The sequence below is a fragment of the Atractosteus spatula genome, chromosome 7 (genome assembly GCF_055471065.1).
Source record: "Atractosteus spatula isolate fAtrSpa1 chromosome 7, fAtrSpa1.hap1, whole genome shotgun sequence".
Lineage (NCBI taxonomy): Eukaryota > Metazoa > Chordata > Actinopteri > Semionotiformes > Lepisosteidae > Atractosteus > Atractosteus spatula.
In genome coordinates this window covers 54,704,671-54,716,591 of record NC_142712.1, presented here as the reverse complement: position 1 = coordinate 54,716,591, position 11,921 = coordinate 54,704,671, and the positions used below count along the sequence as shown (strand labels likewise).

Genomic DNA, 11,921 nt, shown 5'->3' with positions numbered 1-11,921 from the left:
CTTCACAGCTATCGATGCAGACGTTATGCAAAAGTGCTTTGATCCACACCTCAAACGATGCGGAAACTCATATGTAAAATATGATCTCGCAAAGATAAAATAAACGTGTTTACCAAGTCCCCAGAAATAAACAGAGGAGCTTCCGCGGGTTAATTCCACGCTGAAAAGTAGAATTGAGGGGAAAAAAACAACTTTTCGGCTGTTAATGCTTTGTTTTTTTCCCCTCTTTCTACGGTTCAATGTGTAATAAAACTGTCGGAGCTCCATTAATAGCGTCGAGAGACGAAGTGTGGTGTATTAAGGTGGACAGCGTGTTTTAAACAATATTGCACATCGAACTGATTTATTCTTTTCGGTCCCCTGCCACCTGCGTGAGTGCTGGTGTAGGGCGTTCAGCTGCCCAATAAAACTTTTGCATACAGGAAACAAAGGAACGTCCATATAGGGATGTCTGTATAATGTCTGTAGAGGTGTTTGCAATACATCCAGCATTTTCACTATAAAACATGCAGAAACGCTCGGCTGCTTTTGCCTGAACAGGATGTAGCCGACAGGGGGCACAGACATCGCAAAGTTCCCTCAAGGTTACGCAAGCTAGGAGGAAGTACTGTACTGTAATTGTTACTGTACGCACTACGATACAGTCATCCTCGAGGTTAGACTGGAGGCGACTTTATAGACCTGTAAGCTGGTGCAGCCCAGTGTTCTGGTCAGACAGGCGCTATGGAGCTCTCTGGGTGCGCTAAAGGAATAAGGGACTTTGTGCAAGAACACTCATCGGGCATCACTGTTGCTGTCGTCGCAGGTACTTGTTTACAGTGTTACAGGATATACTGTATTATTAAATATCGCGGAAAAATCAAAATGTACATTTGCCGCGAGCACTATATCGCCCTATACCAAGACCACTTGTTTGCACTTTTAGATCGGAAATCAAAGATTAAAATTTAAAAACGTAAAAACACATGACACACACAAACTTTTTTTTGCACGGATCGGTTGCTTGTAAACAACAGTTTCGCGTAATAGTATTTGGGCAAAACGAGGTAAAGCGAACATTGTGGTAATTAATATGAAGTCTGGAGAACAGGAAACGAAGATGGGATGGGAAGGCATTGTTACGCTTCGAAGAGCATTGAATTATTTTTATGTCAAGTTTATGTTTCAGATAGAATTTGTCAGCTCCGCCGTTCTGGGCTTTTTTGGGGGTCAAAAGTCACAGCTCTTGTTTCCTGCCCGAGGTGTGGGGCTTGTGGTTCTCCGGAGGTGGTTCGCCGGAGGCAAGTGCAAGAGCCGAGCTCGCCTGGATGGGAAAACTGTCCTCATCACCGGAGCCAACACCGGTATCGGCAAGGCCACAGCTGAAGAGCTAGCTTGCAGGGGTGAGCGCCGAATCCCGCTCTTCGTTACCGTTACCGTCTGCATGATTTTATTCTTACATAAAAACACACTCTTTAGTCTTAAGTGCTTTTAATTGGAGCTTGTACCTACGACGTGCCCGTTGTGGAGAAGCACAGCAGTAAAGCCTTTAGTTTCATCCAGATAGATCATCAGACAGAAATACGCTCCGAGTACAAGAACATCCGATTTGAAAAGTGACAAAACACAGATCTGATGTCAGTTATAAGGGCCACGTTATTCACACGGAGTCTGAGCTTTAAAGATGTGACCATAAGTAGAGGGTGCTGGCGGCAGTGTCTTCAGGTTTTCATATACGCAGTTTAACTAATCGAAGTGATTAGCTGCTGATAAGAAATCGTTAAAGCTTGCAGGATTTCCGCCCCACCCGCAGAGCCCGGTTTTGGCTGTTCCACCCTGTTTAAAGAAGAGTGGTGATGGTGTCACGGATAGGTAACTCCTAAAACAAAGTCTTATTCTTGTTTGGTGCATGACTATGCCACCTAGAAATTATAACAGGTGCAAGGCCCCTCATTAATTTTCCACAGGTTCTTTTAATCTCCCAGAATCCCCTGTGCATCCATATACTACACAATTATCATGTATAATTTTCCATTTATCATTCTACCCAGGAATGGGAATGGTAATCCTCACTGTGTAATCCTCAGTGGCTCTTAGGCAGCTTCTCCAGTCCTGGTCGTCCTGGGTAACGTGGCTCCCTCAAGACCTCCCACCTTGATTTCTCCCCAGTTGTCTGGTAGTGGGGGAGGAAGGTGATGCCGGAGCCTTCCTCAGCTGCTCCCTGTAGAGTCCATGGCACCCTCATCCTCTCCCGAGTCCAACTGCCCACGAGCAGTCGCACAAAACTCTTCTTCCAAGCGATCCTCTTTCTGTCCTTGGCGTTTCCTCCAGGGAAGAGGCTGCCTAAATAAGGCCGAGCGTGCCAGTGCTCCTGTTCCCAGGCCTCACTCTCAATCACAGGCCAGTCAAACCAGTTTGGCAGCCCCACACATTGCCTACTGCATGGTGTGGTCATTTTCTGGTGTCTTTGTCAAAGAGGGCCTATGAACGAGGCAGGAACTCCAGGAGCAGGGCATCAAACTGAATCAACACAGCGGTGCCACTGGCCCAGCAAATCCAGCAGCCCAGCTTTCCAACCTGTGCCAAAAGGTTCTCTTGTGGTGCTGTATAGTTGACTGGAGGAGGCTTTTAACTTAGGCTTACATTTCACCAGAGAAGTCGTGTCAAACCCCCATCACGCCGCTCGATCCGAACACAACATTGTGTGTACTCTACGACTGACGACTCCGTCGTTTTGAAAGCAGGGGGTGCGTTCTCTCAGCATCAGTTAAATTTGTGCTGAACGCACTGCCGCCATGTTTCACAGTTCGTGTCCGAAAGTGTTCAGGTGGACAGCTAAGGGCCGCGTGTGTTCGCAGGGGCGAGGGTCATCTTGGCGTGCAGGGACTTGACCAGAGCCCACAAGGCCGCGGAGGAGATCCGCCAGAACAGTGGCAATGGAAACGTGGTGGTGAAGCAGCTGGACCTTGCCTTGCTGGAGTCGGTGCGCCAGCTGGCTAAGGACATCCTGGAGAGCGAGGACAGACTGGACATCCTCATTAACAATGCAGGTCCGGCACGTGTCCAGACGGGTCTGGGCTGTCTGTCTGGGTTGGCAGGGGCTGTCATTCCGGTACAAGCTTGGCTCCAGAAAAAATGGACGTTTAAGAGGTGATCCAAATGCTGACTAGTGGAATCCCTATAACATACTGAGGCTGAGGGCAGGCATATCATGCAGCTTAGTTTATCCTTGTCGCGTGGTTTGTTTAACATAGATTTAAGACCTGTGTGTCCTAGGGGTTAGACAACTATATATAGAAAAAGAAATAGTTGGGTAGACAGACCCCCTTCTAAGAAATAATTTCTGGTGTGGAGCCTCTGATAAGAACAGGTAATGCAATGGGGTGGATGGATGGACTATCTTAAAGATGGCTGAATGGTTTCAGGCATCATGATGTGCCCTCAGTGGAAGACAAGGGATGGGTTTGAAATGCAGCTGGCTGTGAACCACCTGGGCCACTTCCTGCTCACAAACAGCCTGCTGGACCTGCTCAAGAAGTCTTCCCCGAGCCGCATCATCAACGTCTCCAGCCTCGCTCATGAGAAAGGTAAGGCGGAAAGTATCTTCCTTCACCACGGAAGACCTTTGAGACAGTCCCGGTAGCTTTTTCTAAATCCATGTGTCATTTTTCTCTTTGGAAGCAGCTCTGTGAAAATGCTGTTGCAGGATGGTGTGCAAGACATAGTTAAGAAGGAGGCAGGAGTTGCAATCTTGGTTTTCGTTGTTGCCAATTGTTAACATTATGTCTGGGTTTATCTGAATGAAGCGCGAGCAAGCTTTTCTCGTGCTGGCAGATTTCCTTTCTGCACGTACAGGGGTATCCGTTCCTGAGGAAAGGTGGAGCGACTTGGGTCTCAGAAACATCAGATGCTGCATTTGCATTCCTCCATCTTTGTGGTGTATTCAAAAAAGCATGTTAAGGACTCGCAAACCAGTGTCTTAAAAGGTTCCTTGCGTCTTTATTCCCAAAGTTGCGGGGGTTTGATTTAAAGCATGTCCGGACAGATCTGAGCAAACCCACAGCTTCCTGCCTTCCTGCTGCAGGTCAGATCAACTTTGACGACATCAACCTGGAAGCAAGCTACAATCCCGTGACGAGCTACAGACAGAGCAAGCTGGCCAACGTTCTGTTCACACGGGAACTGGCCGCGCGGCTGAAAGGTGAGGGGTGATGGGGTGAGGCCCTGAAGGTGGAGCCTGAAAGAGGGTACCAGGGTGGTAGGAGTCTGGAGCAAGCCGTGTGGTTGAAGAAGATACCCCAGCTTCTTTCCAGAAACAGCTAGATGAGATCCTTAGATCAGTGGTGGGCTGAACGGCCTCCTCTTGTTTGTAACCTTTTTTCGGTTCTTAGGACTTTGCCCGTGGGGGTCTGGAGAGAGGAATCCAAAGGCTTTAACGTCATTTTTACCTTTCGTTGTATTTGGTACACTCTTGCCTGGGATTGATCAGTGACTCTTTGCTGTAGGTACGGGAGTGACAGCAAACTGCCTGCACCCTGGAGTCATCCGCACTGAACTGGGGCGGCACTTGATGCCCACTATTCCACTGTGGAAGAAGGTTGTCTTCTTCCCATTTTTTCTCCTGGTCTTCAAGACTCCAAGACAGGGAGCTCAGACCACCATCCACTGCGCGGTGGATGAGGATCTGGAGAGCGTCACCGGTGTCTATTTCACGTAAGAGGCACTATAAAGACTCCCCACAGTTTAAGGCTTGGCTCACTTGGCATTTTGTGTTCCCATAGGGACGCACAGTGGTACAGTGGTTAGCATTGCTGCCTTGTAGCACTGGGCCCCTGGGTTCAATTCTCATCCTGGGGTGCTGTCTGTGTGGAGTTTGCATGTTCTCTCCTGGTTAATGTGGGTTTCCTTCAGGTGCTCTGGATTGCTCCCACAGTCCAAAAACGTACTGGGAGGTTAGTTGGCCTCTGGGAAGACTGGCCCTGGTGTGAATGCATGCATGTTTGTGCCTCTGGGAAGACTGGTCCTGGTGTGAATGCGTGCATGTTTGTGCCTCTGGGAAGACTGGTCCTGGTGTGAATGCGTGTATGTTTGTGCCTCTGGGAAGACTGGTCCTGGTGTGAATGCGTGCATGTTTGTGCCTCTGTCTGTGTGTGCCTGGCGATGGACTGGCATCCTGTCTGGGCTGTAACCTTTCTCGTGCGTGTTACTTGCAAGGACAGTCTCTGGCTCCCCCGAGACCCTGAATAGGAAGAGGGGGTTAGAAAATGGATGGATCTATTCTCATATTCATGTGCCAATTTAAGTTGTTGAGAGTACTGTTTGTATAATTACTGTGTTATTAATATACAGTAAATGCCCTAAATGAACTTCTATTACAAAAATTATAAAATGAAGCCAAGTTTAGTTTCTTAGTTTAGGTTGGTGAAATAAACATCAAAAGAATGCAATTCTATTAGAGGATGGAAATATTATTAATTATTATGAAAATAACACTCTCATTTATGTATGAGTTCTATACGTCGGTATTGAGTGCTGAATATTTCATGCTTGTCATCTGGGCTTCAGTAAACTTGTGTAGACAGCCAAGCTGAGCCCAGATTGGAAAAGACACATTTCCTTTCCTTCTTAATGAATAGAATTTGTACAAGAGCCTGTTCTGAGTTTGCGAGCCCTGAGCTGGATGCAAACGAACCTGTCTCCTCTTTGTCCCTGGGATTACAGACTGGGCCATGTGTATGACAAACCAGTTTGTTCATTTCCCCCTGCAAGTGAATTGGGGATTCCTGTTTGCAGCACCTAACTGTGTGGTATGTTGTGCCAAGTGGAGGGACTGTGTTCTCGTTTCAGTGACTGCGCTCCTAAGGAAACGGCTCCCCAGGGTCAGGATGATGAGGCTGCCAAGAGACTATGGGATCTCAGTGCCCAGATGGTTGGTCTATCCTGATGGAGCCCTGATGGACTCACTCCCCAAATCTGTTTGTTAAAAGCGTGGTAGTAAGCAGTCCTCTGCTGTTTTTCAGGAGGATCTGCAAGTATTTTACACATTTTCTCCTCATATTCTGTTCAGCAGTTCTGCGGTGTTGCCTTTGCCTTTATGGTTCTGATTAAACTGTTGATTTAATTGATGACCAGTTAAATAGGTGCAGCCCAGGGAGTTTAGAACATACAGTATAACACCACCAGCTTCTTCTCCAGCAGGACAGATCAGAACTCCTCCATGCACAGCTGGACTTTATATTCTTCATGCTGAGAACAAGCTTTGAGTGTCTCGATGTTTCCCAATGTGCATTTGGTGTATAGCAGTTCTCTGATTGGCTGGCTGGAGAACTGGATTATGCCGAAACAAGAATGGGATGGGAAACTTTATGGCCACGTCGAACAAACAATCTTGTGTTGTGTCATCTGGTGTGCCTTGTGCCTGGGAAATATACATAGACATTGTAGCCAAATAATTCTACTTTATTATTTACTTTAAAAATAATTTGTAGCTCAATTAATGAGCTTTGATTGCCTCTTTTTCAACTTTGATGAAACCTTCTGTCTCTTCTCTGTATCTCTTTTTGACTTTTAGATGTGTGTGCCAGTGAACACTAATGGGATGTGTAAATTCAAACTTGAATAAATTTTTCCAGAATGCAAGTGTCAAGGCTTTACTTTGGTTTATGTGTGCTAAGGTTGATTTCTTCAAGGTTATGAAAATTGTATTTTAGCCTTGACTGTGTGGGGCAAACTGCCAGCTCTGGAAGACTGTTTTGCTCTAGCTGTGAGAAGGTGACAGGGTTAGTCAATTATTTGTAGAAGAGCCTAGCTGAGTATGTTGCTGAAAGCAGTAATGGATAGCTACAATCCTCAAGGGACTAGGTTTCTGCAGGTTTAACAGGTGCTTTTGCCATTCTGGCACAAACGTTTGAATGGGGGTACCTTCTCAAGAACTTAAACATGCAGAGATCTGTTGTGGAACAAAACCTACGAGCCTACGATCCTCAAGTCCACGTAGACAGGATTGTACCTGCTTTATTAAAACAAAGAGATGCACCAAACAAGCTGTAAGAGCAGATGCAGTCAACGAGAGGGTTGTTTTTTTACACTGCTGTACTAGACTTGAGGGGAAAGTGTACCTCTTGTTTTGGTAGTGCCCTGGACAGCATCTGGGGTCAAACATCACAAAAATATAGTTTTGGATTATTTTGTTTTTTTGTCTTCTGCTTACACACAAATTCATTTTCTCACTGGCTCTCCTTACTTTAATTCTATTTTGTATACGTTACCTGGCTTAAATCACAGATTTAAAACCGAGAAGTGTGCATTTTTAATCAAAAGCAGTCCAGCTCATTTTAAAGTACACCCTCTTATTGGATTATGACAAATCACAACATACTATAAATCATTAGTGGTTAGCTGGTAATAATTAACTGGTATTGTAATTAATCTACAATAAAACTAAGCACCTTGCTTTCCAAAGCAGTGATTGTTAGCTGACACCTCACACAAAGTTTTATAGAACATTTATTCAAAATATACAGTATAATATATGAAGATAGAGTACACCAAACTCTCTAAGGGTTTACCTTCAAATACTGAATGGGTGTCTTACAGATACAGTATGTCTCACAAAAGCAGTAAAAGTGCGTATATTTACACCAGTGATCTAACCGATTCCAGTGTGTTTTTGTAAAGAACAGTAGGAGAGATATAGTGCAACAGTTCTATGCATGAATATTATGCAATATTGAATAAGTAACAATACTGTATGATCTTTTGACTAGTAACAATAGTGAAGTCTAGATTTCACTCTGGATTTCTTTTTTTTGTTCAGAACATATACCTGTCTAATAGGTACTCTAAATGTTCTCCTCCTACTAGACCTTTCTAACACTGTTTAAAGTTGGGGATCACAATTATAAGCCCTACATAGATAAGATAAGTAATATACGGAACCCTGTTGGTTTAATCCATTTTGTTTTCTTCTGTTTTAACTACCTCAGCTTATCATTTAATCTAGCATTTGAATAAAAAGCTTACTAACGCCCAATAATGTCATCACAGAAATAGAACAAACTGCAAATAAAGCCACTGTGATTTGAAAGTGAAAAGTCTGCTTTGTTGCATATTTTTAAGAACTGAAACAAAAAATTAAAAAGACAACAGCTTCATCAGTTCCAGTATATTTGTTTTACCAGAAGGCACTACATATACATTGGTAACAAAGGCTTCAAGCCTTGTTTTCAACAGAGCTACAGTGTTAAAGAAGATCAAACAAGAATATTTGCTTCCAACTAGTTTCTTTAAGTTTTGCAAACTACACAAAACACCATGGGAATTTGTTAGCCACACAAAAAACTAATTGGATTTTCAAGAATTGTCCTCCAATGATACATTTCTGTGCTGTGTTGAATGAATTATTGCAAATCTAAGTGGCCTTTTTTGGGTAAATGTGAAATAAAGTAATACTGTATTACAAAAAAGGCAGTACAATGCTGTAAGAGGACTGGCCATGTGGGTTTCTTACCCACAGTGATTTCTCTTTTACTGCCCTGGTAACATCCCTGCATATCACAAGGAAGACAAGACAGTGGGTAACAAAATGACCTCATGAGCGGCCATATTTCTTAGGTGAGCAACAGAAAAACTTGAAAACTAAAAGGAAATGTCAATGAAGTAAAACAAATTCTTTCAATCTTTTTGTTGATGTACATTAAATACAGTTACAGCTTCATCATTGATACCCAGGACTGGAAGATAAAAATATTCCTACATACCTTTAAAAAAATTAAAGACTAAAAACAACTTTTCTGGCCTCGCCACTTTTACCCAGTTCAAAACTGACCTGATTTTGCATCTTTTCAAACAGAAGGCATGTGTGTTTGTGAGGAAGTTAAAGCTTTAAATATTAACAGATTTTTCTTCAGAAAAATCAGACAGAAAGAGAAATCCATTCATTTATGATGTTTGGGTAATTGTGAAACAAATACCTCAGTGATCTGGTGCCTTTGTGTCATTTTCTTTTGCAATGAATTCACTCCTTTTGTTTACTCTAATTTTGTTGTCAGTACGAAGAAACAATGTATTATCCACACTGTTGGGAGTGGAACTAGTCAAAGCAAGCTAGGGTGTAATTTTTAAGTACTACAACACTTCAACAGCAACTAGGAATGACCACTTTATCAATCCTAATGACACGATGAAACAAGTGAAAACATCTCAAACTCAATGCACTCCTATACATTTAAAAACTGTCATATTCCAGTTCATGATCAATATTTGGAGATTTTTTAAATTACCCTTTGTAGGTTATAACCTCTGTGAAACAGCTTGCCTCCTTAGGGTTCGCATCAGATTTCTTAATGACAAAATATTACCAGAACTGGTTCATCTGTCTTATTTATTTTACATTTCTTAGTTTCCTTTGGATGAAGCCAATTTCTGCCCACATTAAGCTTCACAGCACATGAAGGCTTGCTTCTTGCTGATGTTTTTCCTTATCTGGGACCTGAGTCTGTTAGCTTCAACCACTGGCTGTATGATGTACAGGACCCAGTTGGTAATACACAGTCCTGTTCTGGTAGTTGTTGATGGAGTTTGCATTGATTCAGACTGATGGACCATTGGGTTTTCATCAAACAAGGCCTCAAAAGATCATTCAAATTTCCCCCACCCATCTGGCCTTCCATATATGTTTTAAAACAAAATGATAAAGCTCAGTACTTCAAAGAGTGTGTTCTACACACTTCTGAGCATTCCCAGGTGAGCACTGTACTCAAGGGTCCTTCTGTCACCTCACAAATCCACAATTACATTCAGAAACATTTTCTAATATTTGATAAGGCTTGGGGTTTAATACTGGACACAAGAACACATCACTAAGGAGTGAATCCTGCACTCTTGACACATTGTCTTTATTCCTTCCAGTTGTTTGAGCCAGGCTGCTTTTGAAGCACAGGGCTCAATGGAAAGAACATGATCTGAAAGGACAAAGTAGCAGGTGGGAGGTTTCACACCAGGCAGATGTGCTTTTCATGTGTCCAAAACAAGGAGAACGAAGAACCGTGGCGTCCCTTCATTGATTGCCTACTTCTTCGAAATCGGAAAGCTGTTTCATTTGCTCAACTTGCATAGAATGCCTTCTTATGAGCTTCTTTTTGGCCTTCAGATCATTTCTCTTTGGTGAGCTAGGTGCTACAGGAACCATTGACCTGACGCAGGTTGCGAGAGGCGAGGAGGGCTTGCTGCTTGCCCCGATGTCAGGGATGGGGGGGTTGGGGTTGACGTTCAGAGGCGGTAGGTACCCCGGGCGGGTGTGGGATATGTGGTCCATCAGCAAAGTCCCAGATCCTCGTCTCTCCAGGAGTGCCGGGGCCCTGCGGCGGGCCGTGCTCGGAGACGTGCTGGGAATGCTGTCCAGGGACTCCCGGGAGCTCGTCAGCAGTGTTAGCGGAGATGTATTGTGTTTACGCCTCTCTGGGGGAACCTTGGCTGAATCAAGTGAGCCGGAGGCTGAATCTGAGTACAGCTGGGAGTCTGAGTCATAATGGTCATTGCCCAGGCGTCTCCTGTACACGGTATCCCTCAAGCTTGGTGGGCCGCTGGTGGGAAGACCGCCGTTGTCTTGATCTGTGGGCACAGTGCTACGCCGTGCCAAGGGCTGATGCTTCTCGTAAGAGGTCTTCCGAGAGGCCGGCGCCGACGACGTGGACGTCATCTTTGCGGGCTGCTCCGCCACCGAGGGAAAAGCGGGGGCCCCCTCTTTGCTCTCCACGCTGCTGTGCCGTGACAGGGGCGCCCTCTTCGGAAGAGACAGCCCGTTCATGGCCGCAACGACGTCCTCGTCGGAGGCGGCCCGCCTCGCGTCCTCGTACGCCGCGGCGGCCAGAACGGAGGGGGCGATCAGCCCCCAGGGCTCGGACTGCAGCCGCTTCAGCTGGGGCAGCCGCGCGCGCTTGGGGTTACAGGGCTTCTTTGTAGGGGAGAGGGGCTCGGCGGGCAGCTTGGCGGCGGCTGTGGAGCCTGCAGTCCCGCCCCCCGGGGACCTTTTCGCCTGGAAGCTGAAGACGGTTTCGTGCGGCTTCTCGCTGCCGGGGGCCGGTGACGTTTTGAGGTCGATATCGGAGGGGGAGGCGCACAGGGCCGGGGAGTAGCGCTCCTCCAGTTCCGGGGACGGGGGCACGTTCAGATACTGCTTGGTGGTTTTGGTCCCGGACGGTGACTTATCGGTGGTTATAATAATGACCTCCTTGCCCTTGGCCTTGCAGGCGTCCAGAAGGAGCCTGAGCGTCTCTTTGTCATCAGCGTTGATGCCGTAGACCAGCGCCGAGGATCCAGAGCGGTCCTCCAGGCTGGGGTCGGCGCCGTTCGCCAGCAGTAGGGCCACAACCTCGTGGCCCGCCCTCTCGCTGCAGGCGTGCATCAGGGCCGTCTTCCCTGTCTTGTCCTGGATGTTGGGGTCGGCTTTGTTCTCCAGCAGGTATTTGACCATCTTGGCCTTGCTGACGCTCTGCTGGTCCGCGTGTCTGGACATGCAGGCGATCATCAGCGGGGTCTCCCCCCGCTCGTTGCTCTCGTTGATGTAGGCGCCCCCCTCCAGCAGCAGGCGGGTCAGCCTCAGCCTGCGGAGCCACACGGCCTTCAGCAGCGAGTTCCCGTCCGTCCGCACCTCCATCACGTCCTCCATGGTGCAGGCGAGCGCTGGGCGCTCCTCTTCAGCCCGAGGAGGAAATCGCAGACCTGCAGACAGTAAAACACAGCGTGGATTGGAAAACAGTGGCACGGACGGGAAAAAAAAGCCATGCATTTAAAAATAGTACATGAATGTAAAGATCTGCATTGAATTTTCTTACTTCCTTGCTTGTTTCAATGCTGTGTGATCCTTGTGCATCTGTGTCTAACTCCATTGAAATGAACTCCAGCAGCCATATCACCCTGCAACTCACAACTGGCAGCCCACT

General features: G+C 46.1%; 2 protein-coding genes across 2 annotated transcripts; one reads left to right on the top strand and one right to left on the bottom strand.

The window, feature by feature from the left end:
* Window positions 1–529: 529 nt before the first annotated feature.
* On the top strand, window positions 530–6,618 carry LOC148831441 (retinol dehydrogenase 12). Its single transcript, XM_088920405.1, has 7 exons — window positions 530–805; window positions 1,242–1,382; window positions 2,838–3,029; window positions 3,405–3,566; window positions 4,064–4,180; window positions 4,485–4,692; window positions 5,827–6,618. The coding sequence occupies exons 1-7, from the start codon at window positions 724–726 to the stop codon at window positions 5,921–5,923; spliced, it is 999 nt and encodes a 332-aa protein (XP_088776531.1). The 5' UTR covers window positions 530–723; the 3' UTR covers window positions 5,924–6,618.
* A 344-nt stretch (window positions 6,619–6,962) lies between these two features.
* ankrd34c (ankyrin repeat domain 34C) lies at window positions 6,963–11,647 on the bottom strand. The gene has a single exon (XM_088921184.1). It carries the CDS (start codon window positions 11,645–11,647, stop codon window positions 10,037–10,039), a length of 1,611 nt encoding a protein of 536 aa, XP_088777310.1. The 3' UTR covers window positions 6,963–10,036.
* Between the last annotated feature and the right edge of the window lie 274 nt (window positions 11,648–11,921).